The sequence below is a fragment of the Miscanthus floridulus genome, chromosome 1 (assembly GCF_019320115.1).
Source record: "Miscanthus floridulus cultivar M001 chromosome 1, ASM1932011v1, whole genome shotgun sequence".
NCBI classification, from domain to species: domain Eukaryota; kingdom Viridiplantae; phylum Streptophyta; class Magnoliopsida; order Poales; family Poaceae; genus Miscanthus; species Miscanthus floridulus.
This window is the reverse complement of record NC_089580.1, coordinates 48794992-48817755: the sequence shown is the minus strand read 5'-3', so window position 1 is coordinate 48817755 and position 22764 is coordinate 48794992. Positions and strand designations below refer to the sequence as shown.

General features: G+C 44.4%; 3 protein-coding genes, 1 long non-coding RNA gene and 1 pseudogene across 7 annotated transcripts; all 5 read right to left on the bottom strand.

The window, feature by feature from the left end:
* Positions 1-598: 598 nt before the first annotated feature.
* Positions 599-1482, bottom strand: LOC136483110 (uncharacterized). Its single transcript, XM_066480214.1, has 3 exons — positions 1250-1482; positions 1091-1157; positions 599-1009 (listed from the first exon to the last, which is right to left on the bottom strand). Exons 1-3 carry the CDS (start codon positions 1383-1385, stop codon positions 865-867), a joined length of 348 nt encoding a protein of 115 aa, XP_066336311.1. The 5' UTR covers positions 1386-1482; the 3' UTR covers positions 599-864.
* A 183-nt stretch (positions 1483-1665) lies between these two features.
* LOC136483093 (acyl carrier protein 3, mitochondrial-like) lies at positions 1666-6014 on the bottom strand. 2 transcript variants are annotated; one of them, XM_066480201.1, is made up of 3 exons: positions 5645-6014; positions 4374-4559; positions 1666-2146 (listed from the first exon to the last, which is right to left on the bottom strand). In XM_066480201.1, exons 1-3 carry the CDS (start codon positions 5870-5872, stop codon positions 1949-1951), a joined length of 612 nt encoding a protein of 203 aa, XP_066336298.1. In that variant the 5' UTR covers positions 5873-6014; the 3' UTR covers positions 1666-1948. The 2 variants fall into 2 exon arrangements, with proteins under 2 accessions (XP_066336298.1, XP_066336303.1); XM_066480206.1 differs by lacking the exon at positions 4374-4559.
* Positions 6015-7052: 1038 nt separating this feature from the next.
* Positions 7053-11454, bottom strand: LOC136456405 (factor of DNA methylation 1-like; annotated as a pseudogene).
* A 1404-nt stretch (positions 11455-12858) lies between these two features.
* Positions 12859-15754, bottom strand: LOC136483076 (large ribosomal subunit protein eL24-like). Of its 2 annotated transcripts, none has more exons than XM_066480189.1 (6): positions 15662-15754; positions 14504-14545; positions 14254-14329; positions 14072-14173; positions 13376-13524; positions 12859-13208 (listed from the first exon to the last, which is right to left on the bottom strand). In XM_066480189.1, exons 2-6 carry the CDS (start codon positions 14512-14514, stop codon positions 13061-13063), a joined length of 486 nt encoding a protein of 161 aa, XP_066336286.1. In that variant the 5' UTR covers positions 14515-14545; positions 15662-15754; the 3' UTR covers positions 12859-13060. The 2 variants fall into 2 exon arrangements, with proteins under 2 accessions (XP_066336286.1, XP_066336291.1); XM_066480194.1 differs by having other exon boundaries at positions 15658-15715.
* Positions 15755-16218: 464 nt separating this feature from the next.
* LOC136483065 (uncharacterized) lies at positions 16219-18626 on the bottom strand. 2 transcript variants are annotated; one of them, XR_010765299.1, is made up of 4 exons: positions 18220-18626; positions 17940-18054; positions 16743-17851; positions 16219-16601 (listed from the first exon to the last, which is right to left on the bottom strand). It is a non-coding gene; the product is annotated as an uncharacterized lncRNA (long non-coding RNA). The 2 variants fall into 2 exon arrangements; XR_010765298.1 differs by having other exon boundaries at positions 16219-17851.
* Between the last annotated feature and the right edge of the window lie 4138 nt (positions 18627-22764).

Genomic DNA, 22764 nt, shown 5'->3' with positions numbered 1-22764 from the left:
ACCCTCTGTTACACCAGCTGCAGATTGATCGATTCATTGACAGCATTGGCTGCACATTAATCCATTTTTGTAGCAGGACCCCCTTTTTTTTAATTCTACCAGAACCTGTTGTGAGGTCTACCAAAAAAGCAAGTTGTAGTTCTGCCCGTGGTGATTCTACACCAACTGAGCAGATCTTAGAATCTTCAATGCCAGCTTCGGATTCTTATCTCTGCAAAGGTTTGGGTTTGATGAATTTTCCACCTCCAACGCCGCAGTGCTCAAAAGAGGCTTTTGAAGGTCTTTGTCTCCATTGCCCGGCGATAGTGTTCGTTGTGTTTCCAGTGGGACATATTAGAGACTTTCTGACACTTTTGCAGGATTTGACATCAAAGATCTTACTCAAATCCATAATGTCATGCTCTATTCTATGGATACTCTCCTTAAGAGCAGTTGAGGATTTATCAGCTCCTAGGTGGCTGATCCCATGTACTTTGGGGATTCTTATCTCTAATATCTGTACTCTGGTTTTGATGCTTTGATATATATATATATGACTTTTCAAAAAAAAATGCTGATGGTACAAATCTTCTCTTGTGCAAGCGAATAACTGAAGATTGATACAGGACACTGAATCGGAGGAATGCCTGAAGACTGAAGTTATATTGCAAAAAGGTAAACACTTGAGAGCTCCGAAAGTTTTTTTGGGTTACATACTAACATACACCATATGATCATGCAATTATGCTTACACAAATAAGAATTCTTGTCTCTATATATGAAGGTACAAACTCGCAGGACTCTCGCTGGATAAGATGCAGGGCAATCAACATCCATGATCTGATTGGTTGATCACGCAACTGCGTCATGGTCATCGTTAAGAGCTCATCGCACAGGGACCTTGATCCAGCCATTGGCGAAGGCGATGGCGAGGATGACGAAGGGGGTGGACATACCAAAGATGATGATGTAAGGCAGGGGTGTCATCATGGGGTTCTCGCCCTCCCTCTCCCCTGCGGTCTGCCAGTACCTGCATTCCATCATCCCACGCGAAGTGGATCGAAGTCACAGGCTGCTATGAGGAGATGATGAGATGAGGTTCACTGCTTACTGTTCTGGCTCCTCTTCCCTGGTGATGAACTTCTTCTTGCCTGGAGGCTTCAGCTCGCCATCTCCTCCTGCGTGGATCAGTTTTTGACCAATCTTGTCTCGTTTCAAGGAGCCCCAACGAACTGAAGAAACAGAACTGGAGAAGATTGAGGATTCATACCAAGCTTCGTTGTTATCCTGGCGCGCTTGCTGACGATGCGACTGCAGAACAAACCGGCAGTACCTTTCCTCGACGATGGTGGGGCTGTGATCGCAGTGCAGCTCCCGGCGGCGAGGAGAGGAGTTACCTTGGCCATGGCTGGGTTGGTGTGGAGAAGCAAAGCATCACAACCTCATGCACATCACATGATATGGTAGTAGTACCTGTGACGGTGTTCAGGAACAGAAGTGGTGGATAAGGCGAGTGCTACCCTGGCTCGTTCTCTTCCATAGCATGAGGGGTCACGAGTTGCAGTGACGTGGTCCAGTCATATGGCACCACGTCGCATGCCAACCATTTGGTGGTTGTCAATTGATATCACAGGTCGGAAATATTCTGGACAGCACCAGTTAAAAGAACCAAAATATCCATTGCAGGAAAAAAATCAGTTTAAAGAAAACGCATAGCATTGGCTATGCTGATAGAATTCAGTATTGTAAGAAGTCATGAACATCAACCATGATCGACATAAAAACCTTCCCTTGTAACAAACAACCGAGGTAGACATATTTTCACATTAATACACCATATAAGGCATTGGAAGAGCATTTCCTTCCATACTGGAAAAAGTAAAAAGAAACCCTGCACATAAATCGCCCTTTCTAAACCAAGACTCGTTTAAGCACAAAAAGAAACATTGCACTCGCTTTCATCTGCCCCTCAGGAGCCACCACCACTTCTATCACTGATTTGAGATTCCGATATGATGTATTTTGCAACATCAGCACAGCAGGTTAGCTTGTCAGCCTTATCATCAGGAATCTCAACGGAGAACTCTTGTTCAAAAGCCATAACAAGTTCCACTCGGTCTAAGCTGTCCAAGCTCAGGTCCTTTTGGAAGTCTGCAGTCTCAGTCACCTGCAAGCATTTAGATGGTAAACATGGACCAAAGATCAGATGCAAACCGCTTCATGTACAATTTATAAAGCTACTCAATAAGCAGCTACTAGAATTGGGCCATATTAATAACATGTTATGGGGAATTTGCACTCATATAAAAAGGAATTAGGATCCATAGTATGTAGCGCTAACAAATAGCATACTCATTAAAATGTTACTCCAAGTTCAGTAGGTTTTTTTTAACTTTGGAACCAGTAACATAAAAACAATTAAGCTACTGCTATGATGAATCGTAGCCGCCACAATGCTTTCACTTCTAAGTCTCACATGACCTCCCTCAGCTGTGACGCACCTCAACAATGCCAATCATTTCATACAAATGCTAGGTCCCAATGCATATTGGGTCACTATTGTGTACTTAATTTAGCATCTTACTTTTTTTCCATGCAACATTAACAACTTTAAGATTCTCCGGAAGTGTAACAGTATTCCTTTTTTTTTAGGAAAACTGTAAATTTTATTAACTCGAAATAACAGTGATATAATTGTATCAGCAATTTTTATATCTTTGATTTTAGCCCTTCTGAAAGTGTTCAATGAATGTCTTACTAAATTGTTTGGGTTTGCTTCTACTAGCCTCAAGACGTAACAGGTTGTATTTGAATAAGGCATAAATGATGCCATTTGATTTGACCGCACCAGAATGTCCAATTCATATATAAAATTAATTAGAAATCATCAACTATTAACAAATTCTGCCCACACAGCAGAAACATTATATTTTCCCCACTTTTTCAATAAAAATATCCATTTCATGAGTTAGCGGCTATGTCAGACAGTACTTTGACATAAATAGTTGTCAAATCAGCTGGAAGCCTGGAAGTACCATGTTTCTCCACTATTTAGTTCTCTAACATGTCTATTTACTCAGGTTGGCAACTTATGGGGATAGTAAATGCCCAAAGTTAGTGCTATCAAGCAAATAAGCTTGCAGGTCTTATTAATTTTCAGAAGGGTCACAGCTTTGTCATTGGCAATTTTCCTATCACAAATTTTTTACTTCTCCTATACATAATCTAATCTGTAATGCCAGGCATTAATTGTCATGTTCTTCATAAAAAGGTTATCCTTTGCATATTTGTGACAAAACGTTAACAACCAATGTGGTGAAAATTCATAGCTACAATTACCAATTGAATTTCAAGCGATCTGTTCTAACCCCATTGTTTATTACATCTTGTCCTGGCAGCCACACATTGCTGACTTACTGTACACTATTTTATCAGTTACAACAAGATGCAGTATGTCAAAATAATTGCCATATACAGCTGTATTTGTGTTCGCTGTGTAGTCTTTCCATGAAACCAGACCTAAAAGATATATATCAAATGATTCCATTAAACTTAAATTCCAACAGGCTCCATCACAGTTGCCTTGTTGGTCATTGCACTACTAATACCCCTCCTCTTACCTGTCATCATTGACCTCATGTGCTCCTCTTGGTCCTACAATCCTACACAATCTCTCATCAACATAAATGTGTGAAGAGATCAAACCCCATTGGCTCAGAGTTCAGTTCTTGCTCCCTTCTCAATTTAGGTATTGGAGTTAAACCGGTTGACCTCCTATTAATGACCTCGCCGAAGAAGGATCAGTCATCATCAGTTACTTTCTCAAGTTAAGAATCTCAAATGCACTCCATACAAAAAAATAATCCCACTGCTGTGGACCCTTTCACCGACATAACCCACGTGTGATGCAAGAAACAACCATCGTCCACAAGTTGGTCCTAGTTTGTTTTTGTCTTATTCAGAGTTTGTTTCAGTTAGTTCCTAGCTTTGAGGGATTAGAGAGAAAGTAGTAGATTTGAGCCGCATCTACTTATAGAACCCCAGCAGAGTCATTTCTAATCAGAGCAGAGTTAAGCTCAATCCACTAAAGGGTCACTAAGAGCCTCCTTGTGAGGGAAAGTACACCATCGCCAATTAGCCTATCAACCAAACCAGTTAGCCATATCACCGATAGATACTCTTTTTAACCTTGAAAAATAAACAGCTTTATTAAAAGAAAATGTGAATGCCAATACTATAAGTTTTCAGAATTTTAACATGTTGTTTTAGTGGTCAGGAAATTACAGAAAGATTACCCAAGCATGACATGATGGAAGTAATATGTGAAAAAATAATGCAATCCAATTGTGTGCAGTTCATGAAGGGCGGGCCTGGTGCAAGCGGTAGAGTCTTACCGCCTGTGACCGGAAGGTCCCGGGTTCGAGTCGCAGTCTCCTCGCATTGCACAGGCGAGGGTAAGGCTTGCTACTGACACCCTTCCCCAGACCCCGCACAGAGCGGGAGCTCTCTGCACTGGGTACGCCCTTAATTGTGTGCAGTTCACACATTGAACAATGTAACTCAAAATTTCTCAACACATCCTTCAGACAATATTAAAACACATCAGATCAATAGCCTACAGAGATAACATCTCTAAAGAGGAGCTAACTCAAGATGTGGGGGACAAGTTGTGGAAAGGAAATATCCTTCTCAAGGAGATAATTCCCTTTTTCTTACAGTGGGAGATAAATATTTAGGGGACATCTATCGGTTTTCAGGTACCAAGTTATGGTGAAAATTGAGAAAAAATATGTCGTATATGAAACTACCCTTTGAATCATCGTTATTAAGCTAGACGGAGTTATTTCGCTGGACTTGCTACAGGACAACATATCAATGTGGACTAGAATATGCATTAATAGATAATACTGGTGTCCCTGATCATTTCAGCAGTGATTCTGACAGTCTCAAATTCTTGGAAAACAGTTGTGCCAACCAAACATGCCCTAGTTCCAAAGAGGCATAGGTGAAACAGTGAAAGTTTGTTTTCATCAATACAAAATTGCTGTAACAGATTATTTGGTCCTAAAAAATTTCGTTTCATGGTCCCATTCTAACAAAATCTTTACGTGACAGATTCGCTAAAGACACAATTTCTTGAATTGCACCCTGCCTGTTATGGTTTGTTTTATGGATCAGGTTACATTTCCTATTAAAAGAAGCATATCTTTGTGAGGATGCCAGAGATATTTTTCGTGAACTGAAAAGGATGTTAGAATATCATTATGCACAATAGTTGCGGACTTCTGGTTCCAGATTGTCTGCTATCTTGTTAGCTATGAGTCCATTTCGGCTAACATTCTAACAGACTCAGCCCTACCGTGGCCATTACATCCTTCAGCCTATCTAAGCAGAAAATAGCAACATCCAAGAGATAAAAGGCACAAGCATTATCATCTCCAAATGAGAACGGCACTAGATAGGGAAATTTTTACGGCAATCCTATTTTAGGCTGTCATCCATTATCGACAGGATTCATCCAAGCTCGTGAGAGTTTGACATTGAGCTGGTAAAATCCAACCACTTCCATTCGAACAACCAAGAGCACAGGCTCTCACGAACAAAGAACGAAGAATGGAAGAGGAAAGGGGGAGGAAGAGAATAGATGGCCGAAGCAAGAACCCACGTTGTCGGCGTCGATCTTGTCGAACTTCTTGACCAGGTTGACGACGCGCGTCCTGATGTCCCTCTCGGAGTCGGAGTTGCTTCCCTTACTGTCCTCCTGGCCCGCCGGCGCGCTCATCCCCCGAGCGAACCCGTACAGCGCCGGCCTCCCGCTGCCTCCACGTGCAGCAATGGCAGGCGCCGCGCGGAGGCGGAGGTGCTGCAGCACCACACTTCGTACCGTCTGCATGTCGCGCTCCTTCGCTAGGTGGACCGAGACCGAGAGCGACGACGAAGGAACGGTGGAGGTCAGGTGACTGAGCTGAGCAAGAAGAATTTGGAAGCTGCGGGCTGCGTCAGCGGAAGGCAGGGCGGCGGCTCCGGATTCTCCCGTGCGGGTGCGGCTGGCGTTGCGGTTGGGAATGCCTGGGTGCCGGTGGTGACGCCAGCAGCAGGCCGGGCTGGGTTTCGCCGGTTTGGGCCTTCTTGGCGAAATTGTTATTTTGGGCCTACTTTTGGATTCCCCGCTTCAGAAGCTCAACGCTTTGGACCTCATCAGAGATATCGTCGAATTCGAAAGAGGCATGTTGTAGAGGCACCGCTTCTGCTCCCAAAAAAAAATGTTGTAGAGACACGCCGGAAGCCGTAAATCCGTAATGGTACTAGTACTACTACTAGTAGGCTTCATCAGTAGAAGTCATTTTCCAACACAACATGTATATAAATGTTCTATAATCTTTGTCTAGTTATGATAAAATTATTAACGAAAATGCTACTTTTCGGGTGTGCGGATGCACACCTTACCCCGCCCGGCCTCAGCCCGCATACCTGCTCGTGCTCTCTCTCTCTCTCCGCCCAGCTTCAGCCCCCCCCCCCCCCCCCCCCCCCCCCCTCTCTCTCTCTCTCTCTCTCTCTCTGGCAACCATGAGGCGGCGCGACGAATCCGCGCCCGCGTCCCGCCACCTCCTCGCGTCCGCATCGTCTCCCACGCACACGGCCAAGGCAGATGCGGCGGCGGCGCCACTGGATCCGGCGGCAGGTAGGCCTCCTCATGGATCTGCTATGTAGGGTTTCGACGGGCTCTCCACTTCTCTTCCCCAACTCTAGCAGGCTTAGAAAGGGAAGGAGGTTTAGGGAGGCAGGTAGAGCAGGCGGTGGGGATGGTCGATGGGCGGCTTAGGAGAGCTGGGGGCGACAGGGGCAGTCAGGCCAGGTTGGGACGGGGGAGGCTCACCGGAGCTAGAGAAGATGGCGGCCAGCGAGCTCGCCAAAGCTAGAGAAGATGGCGGCGGTGGGGGAAGGGGAAGAGGGCGGCCGCCGCGGGCGCTAGAGTTCGCCGAGCACCCGCGGCGGGGCGAGGGCGTCGCGAGTCGGCGAACCCTAGATCTGGTCTATTTTTTTTTCCTTTTTTGGCAACCAAAATAGTTTCTTTCTCAAATTGGAGTGTGCCGCCGGAAATTGGATTTCCTGCACGCGCACGCTCTAGTAAAGTCCAATTATTAAACACTATGTTTTTTTATCCATATAGATCTGTGTACTAGGTGCCACAGACCATTGCATAGCAAATCTAACCGTCCAAGAGATCGGACAAATTTAATAGTACTACTGGTACTAGGTTTCATCAGTAGAAGGTCTCAGGCTCCCAGCTCTCAGAGACATCGACCCAGCCACCCAGGAACAAATGGCACAACGCGGTTCAGCAAGCCAAGGGCCATCAGGCGCTTCTTCATCAGTAGTAGGTGTGCTTCTTCTTGTTCGCCTTCCACCGCTTCACTATGTAGGCTACTGCCTCGCCCTCGCCCATTGGTGCTCTCTGGTCCTCCCTGAAGTTCCACAGCTCTGGTATGGGGTACCTGCCGCTTGGATTATACTCGTTCATCTCAAGGAGGGCCTTGACCACCACATCGTGTGCCTTCACACCCAGTTCAGCCTTCAAAGCTTGCAGCTTCTCATCATCCTCCATAATTATTTCCTGCACCATCGAGTGAGTGTTTAGACACTGCAAGCATGCTTCAACACAGGTTAGCTGAAATAATGAGCATTTCAAGCTAAAGTCAGCTTCAGCTTCTGAAGGGATTTACAAATTATTTTTTTTTCTATTTCCTGCGGAACTTGTATTCAATTTCAGTGTAAGTGTCAAACAGAAGTGGTCTCACACCACGTTCTTGGAAAAGTAAAATGCTGTAATGCTAATTGTAGGAAGTACTAATGTTGACAAGTTGGATGCCAGAAGCACAAAGAAAATGCTAAAAACACTGACTTAGCTACTATCTGGGCAATCTAAAAGTGACTCAATGCACACATGGTAAAAACTGAAAGTAAACTTATTTTGGATATAGCTCAGTTAAATTAAATCGAGAACAGATGGATAATAAAATTCTCAAGGTAGTGCAGTAACAGTTGGCTCCAGTGAAACCATTTCAAGCTTTCAGCATCTTTGTTTACAAATCGGTTTTCTTCCTGAATTACAAAACTGAAAATGTTCTTTACAAATCAGTGAAGGCCGCGCTCTCCATCGACCCGTCCGCCACCGTTGCCGTGCGCGCCTCCTCCTGGAGCGCCACCGTTGCCGTGCGCGCCTCGTTCAGGACCGCCACCGCAGTGCGCGCCTCCTCCAGGAGCACCGCCGGCGCGTTCGCGCCTGTTTGGGCTGCCGCCGCACTCGTGGGCGTGCGCGGCTGCCCACTGCGCCACCCGCGCTCGCGCTGCCTCCCTCCCCTGCAGCTCGAGGTCCGCGTCGGCGCTGTCGTCAGCAGAAACGGAGCTGCTGATGCTGCCGCGCAGAGCCTCGACCTCTGCTGCCGCCGCACGCGCTGCATCTTCCGCCTCCGCTATGGCTGCTGCCAGCCTCGACGCCCTTGCCGCAGTCGCAACGGTCTCTGCCGCCGCTCACTCGCGTTCCTCTGCCGCGGCAAGTTCGGCCTCCTGTCGACGTCGCGTGCTCGAGGCGACCGAGCGCTGAGACTGCCCTGCGGACATGACGCACTACCGGGAGGCTGCTGCGTGGGGAGAGGGCTGCTTCAGACGAGCGCAGAGGGAGAGGAAGTGAGCAGGAGCGGCCGGAGCTGCTGCTGCTCCCAGCTGGGGCTGTTGCGCGGCTGGAAAAGGAGATGAGCAGGAGATGCTCAGGCTACAAGATAGTATGGCTTTGATACAAGTTGTTAGTCGCTGAATTCTTACTCTTGGTAGTAGCAGAATTCTTACTCTCATCGAGAGATGATGACACTAGGAGTTGGGGCAATTTTCTGGTTTATTTCTCACACAAATGTCATGCCAACCTGAGGGGTTGGGGATACATATTTATAGGCTGCTAGCCAGCCAAGCATATGCCAAGATGTTAAAACAGATGCTATCCTAGATGCTAAGATGCTATCCTAGATGCTAAGGTGTTGTCCTAAATGCTAAGATGCTGTCCTAACCAGTTAAGGATGCTGTCCTTGATGCTGTCCTTGAGCAGCAAGACCACCATGCAGCCACAAGGATGCTGCAGCCCCACAAAGACGCCAACACATAGACTTATCCCATCATCATGGCATTCACATTCTTCTCCTCCAGTTCAAGCATGTATGTATTTGTGTCCTCAATTTGGGGAGCATAATGAGCTACACGCTCGCCAGTTTCTTTCAGCCCCTCTCGTTCCAGGTCAGCAACACTTTTAAGATTTCCATTTTTCCTTAGATACTCCCCAATTGGCCCAGGAGAGTTGTAATCATCTGTTTTTTGCAAGCCATCCATAAAGATCGTCCTTTCTGCGATTCCTTTCTTTCCCATCAAGCTTGCTATAGTGCTCGAGTACGAAATGGTTTTCAAAGGCCACTGCATCCTTAAATCCACTCCAGTCCTTAGCAAACTTGATGATAGCGCAAAATGGTTGGTCCTTCTCACCCCCAAGAATTGTGGCTTGGAGGGGTCTGAACCGCGAGAGCTGTGCTGTTAGCCTTTCTTCACTTTCCCTGGAAAATTCTTCGCCTTTCAACTCACACTGTAAATTAACCACGATGCCCATCCATGGCCACACAAAAATCTCTTCATCCTTTGGAGTTTTTGGCTTGTAGGGAACAATTTGCAATGGTTTCTCCAACGAGCTGGCTATATCCTTCTCCAAGAACATAGCAAGCCCCAGGTGTGATGCCCTCACCTTGGCACTGCGCTTAGAAGCAGCCCCTATTCCTGTGGCATGCTGCAATAGATCCTTCAGGTTGTAGTCCTGCCTCTTCCTGCCAGGGCAGAAAGGGCAGTGGAAGGCCTCACCACGCTTCACTTTCAGTTTTCCGGCTCGGATTTGGGCACAAATCTCCTCCTTGTGCTCAGTGATCTCTGAATCGCTAATGTCTGAATCTTCTGCAGAGCTATGTTCCATTGGAACTGGAGCAGTGGGAGAAAATTCTGAGGATGAACACATGGAAAAGCAGGCGGCATTAACTACTGATTAAACAATAGTAATATAACAGACAAATATAACACTGCTAGTTGGACATGAAACGCTACTGCAGGAACTTTGCAACTGGATCCAGCAACACTAAGGAGAAGTTTCGTTTATTTTCTTCTTAGACCAATCAACTCCCTACTTCTTTGTATGGTTTAAACTTTGGTGATTTGGACACGCATCCTTTAAAGGATTAAAAAGTTGTTTAACTGCTCAGAAAGTGGAGAACTTTTTTTAAGCTGGGGCGAACTCTACGCACAAGCTAAATAAAAAACAGTGGCAGAGCCAGGGCTCACCGCTCGTAGATTTTGGCCGGCCGGCCTGACCCCCTAGGGGCTACTCTTGCTCGCTGCATCGCTTCGCGGCTAGTGCGTGACCATGGGCTCGTTGCTAGCGTGTAGCGTGGCCAGCTACCCGGCCGCGCCGCCGCCGCCGCTGCTCTGTTGCTCTACTCGCGGGTTGCGCTCCGGCCTCTGGCGGGTGGTGGCCGGCCGCTGATGCAGCGGTGGGAAGCGGGTGCCGGGCGGGGGCGCGGCTGCGGGGGGCGGGCGGGGGGGGCGGAGGGCGAGTGGCGGCGAGCGGTCGGCGCGGCGCCTCCAGCTCCTCGCCTAGGGCGTCTGGCGCGTCGTCGATTCAGAGATTGGGGAAAATTCCACCGGTTGCCAGACTACCAGTTGGGCTAAGGCTGTCTGCAACGGATGAGACACCCAGACACAAAATGGGTTCTCGAGCTCAGCCTTCAACAGACCTATATGCGAGACTTATTTGAGATTGCAGCAAAATTGTATCCTCACTTCTAGACTCATTTGTAGAATTTTTTTTTTAATCTTATTATTAGAGAAAACAAGAAATAAGTATCGAACACTTTACGCTACCAAAACATAAAAATAGGTCTCGTATTTTGTATGATATTATATTGAGATAGTCGGGAAGGAGGAATCTACGATGGTGGGCTTTGACGGGCCTCTCACCCTGCTAAACAAAGTCAAGGAAAAAAGCCTATATCCCGTGGTTTCTTCTTCTTCGATGCTCCAGCGCCGCTGTCGCTCTGCTCGGCTGCTCGCTACGTACTCCTCACCGCCGGGGACCGGGGTTAGGGAAGAAGCGGGGGGTCTGGAGCGAGCTCGCCGGTAGCTGGGGCGGCCGCCCCGCCCCGCCCCTAGGGTGGCTCACTTGTAACTAGATCAGACGCGAGTGCAAAGAGTAAGTTAAGTTAGGGACTTAGGGTTTGGGGATCGGTTTCGCACAGCAGGAAAGGGAAGACGAAGGGGTGGGCGGACCTGGTGGTGGTCCTCGCCGGCGAAGGGCCCGAAGAAACCTGTGAGTAGGGCGGCAGCGACCTGGACACCTGGCGTAGTCGTCGCCGAGAGGGAGGAGCAGAGAGACCGCGCAAGTTGGGGCCTGGGGGGAAGAACTGATCGGCCGGGGTCCTTGTAGTTGATGGAGGGCATTTAAGGGCACGAGCAACGTGGGTAGAGCCCTGTAGTCATTGTTTATAGCCAGTTTGGATCTAAATAAGTCACCTACTTATAGGTTAAAAAGTGAAATAAGTGACTGATTTTGTCAAACACACCAACTTATAAGTCACCCCTGCTTATAAGTTTTAGGCTGGTTCACCCTTGCTTAAAACTTATAAGCCACATTTTTTCACGTGGGGCCCACACCTTTCACTTAACAGGCATGAGCTTATAAGTCATCTACAACTAAACATGCATGACTTATAAGTCACTGGTTTTCAGTCACCTGACTTAATAAGTCATCTGACTTATGGAAACCAAACAGGGCCTTATTTTCGTTGTTGTACAAGGTTGAGCCTGGTTGGATTGGAAAATAAATGAGCGTGGCCCCACTTGCTAAATAAAAATACTCCCAACCAAACTTTCATGACCTTTTTTCTGAGCCTGTTCGCTCGGTCGTAAACGATCGTAAATTTCTAATTAAAACCGTATTTTTCTCTTACACCAAACCAGCCAGCAGTAATAATCCACGATCGTACTATCAGCACAAGCCAAACATGCTTTTTCTCTTAAGATTCCTCCCCTCCCCCCCCCTCTCTCTCTCTCTCTCTCTCGGCCGAAACCGACGAACGTGACGGACGGAGTTGGGCCTGCCATGCCCTGACCTGATGCCCGCCGTGCTAGCAGGCTATGGAGATGTCAGATGTGGCTGATCCCACGCACTGGCCTTGGACGATGCCTTTCTTCGTCTCCGTCTTGCTCAACCGTGATACGCTGCCGCTGTTCCGGTGCGCCGTCGTACCTCGTACGTGACTCTTGTGTAACAGAAACCCAATGAACGCGACGGGTGTGTCGGGCCAGCCGTGCTCGACGTGCCGGCAGCCGATCCCGTTGCGTCAGACGCGTGGAAACAAGGACGTGGAAAGCCACTGGAGCCGAGCCGCACGCGACTGAGAACGATTAGCCGCTGGGTCCAAACCAGTGGCCGTTGGATCAATCGCATGCGTCCAACGAATTTTAATCTAGTAGACGTCTTGCCTGGCTCCCAGCGCTGAAGCCTTTTGCAACTCCACCTTCCTCCGGCAGTCGAGCTCTTGCTGACTTGCTCGGAGGCCGAGAGGTCCGGGCGGCAGCACAGGACCGGTAAGCGGAGGGCCGGTGCGCATCCATCCTCAATCTACGGGGAGAATAGACAGTTCCTGCCGGGAAACGGATTTCCTACGTCGAGCGAGGTTGCTACAGGAGAGTCCCCAACCAAAATCCTGTACCAGGTATATTCGGTACCAAAGGCACCGAGCCAGGATGGTCTGGATCTGAGAAACCAAATCAGGCCATCATCCAACGACGGGGAAATCATATGAACGACCATCATTTTTTCCAACATAAAGATAAATCCATTCCCTTGTCACGCACACGGTATTTAACACCCACAAGCAACGCTGATAGGAACTGTAAATTTAACACGGGTACAGGTACTACAAAACTGGCTCTGGTGCAAGCAGGGTAGGCTAATGAGGAGGGATTGCAAGGTCAGCAAATGACATTTTCAGTTCTTTCAGCGCTTGCCACCACCACCGCCCAGCTTGGGGCCCTTGGAACCCTTCTGGACTGCGCCCTTCGACTGCGCCTTCTGGGACTTGGTCACCTCCGCCTTCTTTGCCTTCTTCTCATCCTTGGTCTTCTTGATGCGCTCCTTGATCTCGCTGCAAGGTCAGTGACAGTTCAAATGAGTCCAGAGGTATTGAGCATCAGCATCTATCGCATTTCTGTTAAATATCACTTGAGAGGATTTTATTGCTTATACCAACAAACAGTTAGCACTGTCATAGGCATAAATGGTGGCTTTATTATATACAGCCGACAAACATACCGAAGAGCAGCTTCCCTAGCAGCATCGCGAACCTCAGGCTTCTCCGCTCTCTTCTTCTGGATCACTTCCAGGGAAGCACCCACAATTGACCTGGAGTAGGGCTTCTTGGTGGTGCGGCGCCTCTTCTTGACAGCTTCAGCATGGATATCCTACAGGCAGAAATGGCAAATTACATGCAAGAGGATCTTGACTTCTAGCAACATTATGAGCATGGCAGAAATAATGGTTGTTGCAAAAGTTCGTTCGATGCCGTGCATCAAATAGATTGATACAAAGACAATGATTAAGGATAATACTACAAAGGATGCAAAAATCACATGATTCAGAAGACAGCTAACTATATTACCTAACATTAACTGTACATTAACACTGGTAGGTAAGCTAGTTAATGTTATATATCAGTGCTGCGTATAAGTACAGAAGTTAACATATCAATCATAATCCAGAATGGCGAGAAATTGTACAAAGCCAAGGTTTATTGGAATCCTGGTCCTAGTTTAATAAGACTTGAAAAAATCACTAAAATCCTTTCATTCAAAAAAAAATTAAAATCAACAACTATCGAACTTTGAGCATATCATCCCGGCTCAACCGAGAAGGTTGAAATATTTAGCTAGTACAAGAAAGCTGTAACTAATCTATAACCAAAAATCATGGAATCATATGAGAAATAAATGACTGGGTAATATCACATACCTTCTTGTGCTGCTTCCTGTACATTGCTGTCCAGGTAAGCTTTGCAGGCTTCAGACGGTTGTGGAAGTACCGCTTGCATTTTGAGTTGGCAAACAGGAAAACCTGAACAGATGTAATCCCTTTCCATAAGAACATTTTATATAAGTTTAGAAATCTCTTACAAAAATATAACAGCTAGTAACCTGAGAATCAGCACGAATAAATCGGATGCCCTTCCCAGGATAAATCTTCTGACCGCTGAAGCGGCAAAGTTCCGTCCTACAAGGAGATGATTGTACTTAGAATAATTTCAAGATCCGTAACTCTTACTAAAACATTAGTTCGACAGTCATTATTAATCAATCACAGAAAATATCCTAGTCATGCAGAAAAAAGGCATTGACTAACCAGACCTATTAACATATTTCAATTGCAATAAAAGTATAAACTTACTTCAGCACCATCTTCTCAGCTTCAAGAAACCTTCACCAACAACTACATATTTTACACAAAACAAAGAAAGATGATCAGAATTAATGATATGTACAATGGACAATGCAACAATGCAAGTACAAAACCTGAGAAATCAGTAATGATGTATTAACTATTAAGCAACAAGATAAGTTTTCAGCCACACAAATAACAGGATTTGACAGGCAGCATAAACCAGGTAAGGTTACAGCCACACAATTTGACGGGCAGCAGAAACACAACCAAAAGTATGTTCCTAAAGGGTTCTATCCTGGTGCATCTCACACATCAGTGAAATAGGCAACTATGCAATGCTTAAGGCCATAGCAACTGAGTGCATGGGCTTTCAATTCGAAAGGGTGACACAAACACCTAAAGGGCCAATGGAATTCAGAACTCAAACAATTTAGCTGTCGGGTGACTACTGGCAGCAGAAACACAGAACAAATCACTGCTGCAAAGCGGGTTCCCTGGTCCATATAGCACACACAAAAAGTTTGGCAACTACGCTATTGAAACAGCTATATCGCCACAGTACATGTGCCCTGATCCTTCCAGGGGAAAGGAAACAATCTGCCACAAGTGCAATAGAAACCAGATAACGATGTAACTATGAAGTACAACACCTGAAAAGAGGCTACTACCATGGTGCATGTCGCACATCAATGAAACTATGAAATGCCAAAAACCATAACACCAGAGTGCTTGTGCTTTCGACTCAAAAGGATCTCCCAAACAGCTAAAGAACCAACAGCTTCAAATCTCTGCTGCAAAGAGGGTTCCCTGATCCATATAGCACGCATAAAAAAATAGATAACTACGCGATTGCAACAGCTATAGCGCCTCAGACCCTCAGTGCGGTGCTTCGATCCGTCCCTAGGAAGGGAAAGCTAAAATCTCGAACACAAACAACTCAAAACTCAACTGAACGTACACCTCCCGATGCTTATCTACCTGCACGACAGTGACTACACAGAATCACCTACAGGTGCAACAAATAAAACCATCAAATGACCAAAACCAGATCACGGGAATGGAATTAGGGGCGGTTATAGCGACAACCACACGAGATAAGGCGAGCGCAAGAGCTAGTCTAAGGCAGGAACGAAGGAAGAAGGCTTCCATGGTTGCCACACCTACCGAGCGGAGGAGCGGAGCCGCAGGCGGCCGCGAGGCGACGGTGGCGGCGGCGGAGGAAGGAGGCGAGTGTGTTGGTGGCTCCACTAGGGTTTCTTATATGGCCATCTTATATTAGCTCATGCGTGGGCTGGCTGACTGGGTTCTGAGAAGTGGGCGCTTTTGGGCCCAAAATCTCATTGTGGGCTTTAGGCATAACAATCAACCCAGGCCCTTTAACAATGGTTTAAACTACCTTCCTACCGGTTTAGAAAGAGTTTTTTAGCTGTATAGGCTATAGCCCAAGAAAAAATGCCTATGGTATGGCCTTTATTTTACCCCAAAACGAAATTTCCTTCCGTCAGTTTTGGGCACTCGACGGTATTAAAGGGTAAAATAACCATTTTACCCCTGCCGAAAAAGTGCAGACTTTACCGTAATATTACAGCATTAAAATGAGCTTATCAAATCTTGACAACTGTAAATCATCACAATTTTTCTGATGTACATTTACAGTATTATTACAACAATAAAATGAGCTTATCAAAAGCATAAAAAATTGCACAAATGCATTGGTCTCACATAAATTGTTCACAAATTCAAACACATAAATTGTTCACAAATTTACCATAGTTTGAGTCTCACATAAATAAGGTCTCACATAAATAAGGTCACACAAAAGTGCGATTTCAAACATACATTGGTCTCACGTACAACGAATTCAATATGCATATCATAAATCAAAGGTTGAGCCTTCTTTTGCTTCGCGTGCTCATGGCAGGGCTGCTAGGAAGTCATGTCTTGCTTCTTGTACCCATCGATGGGCTGTCTAGTGGCACCTTCGGAATGTCTACGCCTTTTTTCTTTGGAAGGCCTAGCTTCTTGATGGGTTTTGGCTTCCTTTTACCTTGAGCAGGTCGATCCATCTGAAGTGCGAAATAACCATGTCTGCACATGAAGGTGCCTGCAGTTCAAAGATAGGCCAACCATTATGTTGAAAACCTTGCTGATATCTTGCATAATGGCAATGCCAAAAATCAAGTTTGACCCAAATTGAATATCAAATGTCCTGAAAAATGCAAGCTTCACCTCTGGTTTCACTCACCTGATGTGGGGCTGCTGTTTCTTGAGGGGAGCTCTCATTAATCTTAGAACCTGGTAAAAGATATTAGGGGCTACATAGTGTTCTAGCTTTCCAGATACTCCTTCAGATCCAGCATCAATGCACTATTCCAGTATATCTGAGAGGCAGGAAAGACTCCTGTTTCCTATTCCATTTTCTCCTATCTAACTGGTGCAACTCCGGATGCTTATGCAATTGGCTAAGCAATTACAGCTTCCCATCAACCTACTACTCTTCCTATAATAATTAAGAAACTGAGATTGGGTGACTGAACACCCACACAATCTATATTTGTAAAGTATCATGATCGTATCAAGATCTATTTAAATTCGGCTCAATTAGAAGAATAAAGAAGAATTACTTCATTTCGTAACTTATTTTTTATCTTTCTATTTTTCTTCTTTTTTATTTTATTTAGACCTTCTTTATATCTAGTTTTATCTACTTAATCTATGGTATCCACCGGCTTGGCTTGAACTCAAATTTGATCGCCTTCCATACTTCACAAGCTGCGGCTAGTTCAGGACTCCATTTGCAAGAAATTAAATATGTAAACTAGCCTGAGATCCGAGTGTCGGAACACCTAGCTCAGATGAAACATCCTCGAGGACCTCCGCTAAATCTGAATCCCAAAGTCCTAACCTGCAGACCTTTCTGTACACTTCAAAACCTGCAGCTTTCAGACCTTCTGAGAAGAATCTATTTAGCGAGCGGCTAGTGAGGAAGCACTATGAATATATAGATAACATTTTGATGCTCGTGTTACTAATTACCAATAACATACTCTACATTCTATTTCGTAAAGTATGAGGGAGACCGTAAGGCATGGTTTACTAAGAAACAAGATGTATGAATAATGTTAGCTGGAATTATACCTTGCTGTGGTATTTCTATTTCAATTGGCACACAGTACTGTCTTTGTAAGTAACTGAGAGCGGCTTGTATATTCTTCGCTTTTCTCAAAGGGCCAATTTGCCTCCACAGGTGGCTGATATCAACAACATTAGAGAAGACCATTTTTAGAGAACACATAAATTCATGCATGTTTGGCGGAAGAGGTGCAATGAATTTGGTGTGCAGCATTGTCATATCTGAGAAAGAAGAAAAAAAATGACATGTGAACATATCAAGAGGTTAACAAGCCATATAATTGTGCGAGTTCGTTATGTGTCAACCTACCATTCAAGCAATTGTACGATATGATTGGCTTCTGTGAAGATGATAGTAGATCAATAACTTCTCGAAATCCACGGAATTTAAAGTTTTGTTCATCTTCTAATTTCTGGATATCCATCTGCAAGTGAGTCGGAGAAAATGGACTTTAAATAAGTTGTGGTTTTTTATATCTTATTGTTTTTATAGATTGTACATAATGCTGTTGATTTCTAGAGAAGCAGAGATTCAAACCAGGACAAGATTCTTATCCTCTTTCGAATTAGTAAAGATCACATGCACAGACCTAGCCGCTGGAGGGGCCGCTCGCTGCTGACCGGCCGTGGGAGGGGCTGCCTGGTGGCTCGCCGGGCTTGCCGCTGGAGGGGCCGGCCGCTCCGGACATGACGCGGGAGGGGCCACCTGATGGGGCGCCGGGCTGGCCGCGCCGGACCTGCCCCGGCCGCGCTCACGCTACCAGTCGGGCGGCGGCGCCTCCTCCACGCGGAGCTCGCCGGTCGACGATGGGAGGGGGACCGGGCGGCCCTGGATTCGGCAGATCTGGTGGCAGAAGGGCCGGCGGTGGCCCCTGGCCGGAGGTCCTTGCGGCGGCGGCGGCCATCTTCCCTAACCGAGCGGCGTCTTCGTTTCTTTCGAACCCGCTCGGTCCTGGTCGGGTGCGGCGGAACGGATACGAAGAAAGAAAGATGGGCATTTCAGTCATTTCGCGTCTCAACCAGTGGAAACCTAACCGAACAGCCTTACATATATGACGGAACGCGTAATTTCGTTTCGAAGCCCGTTCAAAACAAAAACAGGCAATACAAAGAAGAGGTATTTATTTCTAGGCCATACAGGTAAAAAGCTCGTTTAGAAATGGTTTTCAAGGCGATTTTGTAAATAGCTGATATATTTTTAACCACGAAAAAATGTCTAAACGTTTATAAAATTTTTGAGAAAAGTTAAAGATATATATTAGGATAAGCTAAACCAAAATAAAATATTTAGAACTCATGGAAATATCCCTAGAAGCTTTCAAAAAGTAGACTTGTCTCTACAAAAATGGAAAATATCTAGAAAGATTCACCAAACATTATAATTGATGTCTAAATGTGTTCTAAAACTTTTCACAACAAAAATATGAGATGAAACCATGAAAAAAATACAACATACATTTAATTTTGAATATAGTCATTATGATTGCATCTCATTTTTTATTGTGAATTTTTTTTGAAATGTGTTTATACATTGATTAAAATGTTTTGGGAATTTTCTAGATTTTTTATATATTTTCTGTTTTCTAGAGTTAAATATAATTTTTGGAATGTTTTATAGATACTTTTATGAGAACTAAATACTTTTTAGCATTAGGATTTTTCTCAGGATTTTTAGAATCTTAGAGACATTTTTTTGGTTTAAAAACTTGCCAAGTATTTACCAAAAATTTCAAACTAAAGAAGATCAAATTGTCTTGAAAACCACTTCTAACCGAGACATAAAGATAATATCAACTGATTTGAGAATTGAGGGAATAAGATGTCTAATTTTAGAGTTCAAGGAGGAAAATTGTACCACATAAAATGGAGTTTTTCCCCGCATAATTACCTAACTATGGGGTCGTGGTTGTTTACTGTTGATACACCCGAGTTATTTTGTTACAAAAATTAGCGTTGATTGCTGAGCATCTACTGCTACTACGAATCCTTACCATTTGATTCAATCAAGTTGTTGAAAAATATCAGATTGTCAATATTTGCCAGTGGCCTGTGTTGTCCACGAAACTCTGTCTTGGACCAACCTATACAGCCCATACAACGCTTGCATCCGTTCACCCATCGACATTCCAGCGTGATTTGACATGACATACTAGGCATTCCATCCTGCTCATCACAACAATCATGGAGCGTAGTGGTCAGCACTCCTTGCCAATTGCCATATGTTTTGCATGCCAACAAATTTTGAAAAGAATTCTGCATATTTGTTTGAGTATCCTATGATATTTGAATTTGCATTTTTGAGAAGGAAAATGAGTATGGGTATTTTTGAGAGACCACAGACCAGCCCTTGGAACCATGCCAGAACTTAAAGATAATTTGGAACAAAACTTAAATGCTATAAGTACTATATGGTATGTGATGGAGGGAGTAGACCACCCCTTGGAACCACGTCAGAACTTAAAGATAGTCTATGGAGCTGCTCACACTAGTACAGAAACAGGTTTTACTCTCCGTTGGAAAACACCTTCAGTCCCGGTTTTTTCAACTGAGAGCACGAATTCGGGACTAAAGGGCCCCTCCTTTAGTCCTGGTTTCTCGCCCGGAACTAAAGGTCCACCTTTAGTCCCGGTTGGTAATACCAACCGGGACTAAAGAGGCCTCCCGGTCTGACCACGTGGGCCGGCCCTTTAGTCCCGGTTGGTATTACCAACCGGGACTAAAGAGGCCTCCCGGCCTGGCCACGTGGGCCAGCCCTTTAGTCCCGGTTGGTATTACCAACCGGGACTAAAGGTTTTCTCTTTTTTTTTCTTTTTTTTCTATTTTCAATACCAACCAGGACTAAAGGTTTTCTCTTTTTTTTCTTTATTTTTGTTTCTATTTTCAATTGATAATTCGTTTTGGTTTTCAAATAGGTTTTTGAATACGCATTCTACGCTGCTAATAATATACGTATTCTACACGCTTATAACGTCCGAACATTTTGTACAAACTAAAGTATGAAACTAACGTATATATTACATGCATATACATATATTGTACGTTATTTTATGTACATATAATATGTATATATATATATTACAAATAAAGCTTGTATTGTATATTCTATCACATCTTTGGGATAACAAATTCACTCCATCTCGTTTGGCTTCCATGTTTCGTTCACGTCATTGTAGAACTCGTCGACGGGGTTTAAGACCTGGTCATTAAGAAATCCTGCTATGGTCTCTTGAATTGCTTTCAGTTGATCACGTCGTATGACTTTTTACTTCAACCATAGAGTCTTCAATAAGTATTTATATATATATATATATATATATATATATATATATATATATATATATATATATATATATATATATATGTTGGTCACGTGATTACTTATATATATGAGCAATAAAAGAAATTATGAATATATGAATATATTTATATAACGTACTTTGAGGGTCTCTTCAGGAGTTCTTTTTGCGTACGCCATGATGAACTCGCAAACATAGTATCCGCAGTAGTTGTTCCTATGTTCTTGCCTCGGAACCCACTTTTACGAGAAAAAAGATCCGGTGAATTGAAAGCATGCATGGTGTTAATTGAATTATATATATATATATATATATATATATAGCTAGTACTTCCTTGTGTGCGATTATATCCAGTGGCGCTTTGCAATATTTCATGTGGTGTTCCTCAATAAAACTTTTCCAAACACTGCGCCCAATAAAATAAAAAATTAATTTGGCCTTTAATAATTGTTGTAGTTAAGAGATTGGGGTATATATAGTTGCTAGAGATACCAAATTACCCTTGGATAATATCTATCATGTCTTGGTACTCTGTTTGCTCTTTTCTTAACGAGTCTAAGATGCTCAACCGACTATTGGTCATATCGATGACCATCAATATTCAGTGATTGATGCATATGTTTTTATATACAAATATGATCGACATTAACTAGAGTCAACATATATATATATGGGAGATAGCTTAGCTAGTAAGCAAATAATTGAACAAATATCCATATGATCGACATTAATTATTTAACACTCACTTGAAGTTGTAGGAGAAGAGTATGTCCTTGTTTTGTTGGTTCACTAAGAACCTCATGAGATTTTTTTCGAGTTCAGCTTTCCATTGAGGCGGGGGATTAGGGTGTTTGAATACGACATTTGGATCAACGAAACCAACATCATTATCCTTTCTCTTTTTGAGTTCTGACATCTCATATCTGCATATATAAAAATATAGTGTGAGGATACATAATTTATATATACATATAGCTTTATATATATACACTTTAATAGTAGAAAATAATCACACTTATAGACAATAGCAGCTAATGAGACTTTTGTCGAGAGAGTCTAGTGGCATAGTTGGTGTAATTCTAAAAACTCAACATATATAACGTCATCGCCACGGAAGTAATGTTGGTTTCTAACTCTAATAGAAACAAAGTTCTCTCCCCGTTCACACGCCGCCATGTACCACTTGTTTAGCAAGTACATTTGCGTACCTAGTTCACCTAAGGCCTCAGGGTTGTATAGACTCTTTCTATGTTCAAATTTCTTCCAAGGATTCACTTTTAGAGTAGATGGTCCTTCAGCGAGCACTTGGGCAAGGTCCAAACCGGTATCCTCGTAAAACCGAGCCAGGTCCTCAAAATCGACGTCCAGTACGTCTAAGTTTGAACCATATTCATTAAGAATGACAAGAGGGGGGACTAATTGTTGTGATTGTTGTCCGAGTTGTGCAACATATTTCCCTGCTCTAGTCTTTTTCTGCGCCACCTCAAATGACTTGGTGAGAGAGCGGTCGTAGTCTAATTTTGGCAGGGTCTTTTGAGATTCTCGCTTTTTCTGGTCCACCTTCTTTCTTAGAAGATCTGGAGGTAGGTAGAAGTACGGTTTCTCTGGGTTCTCCCTTGCTTCTCGTTGCTTTCTTACTTTTTCAAAGAAACTGCTCACATCTTTTTGTACTGCAGCATTTAATTCCTTTTCACTTTTCTCGTAAGCTAGTTTTTGGGAAATAACTGAATTAGAGGAGGCTTTCTTCTTTGTCGACTGGTGAGCCAACGACTTCGTTTACGGGACAGACCTCTTAGGAACTGGTTGCTTCTTGGTCATGAAGGGAGGCGGGGCAGCCGT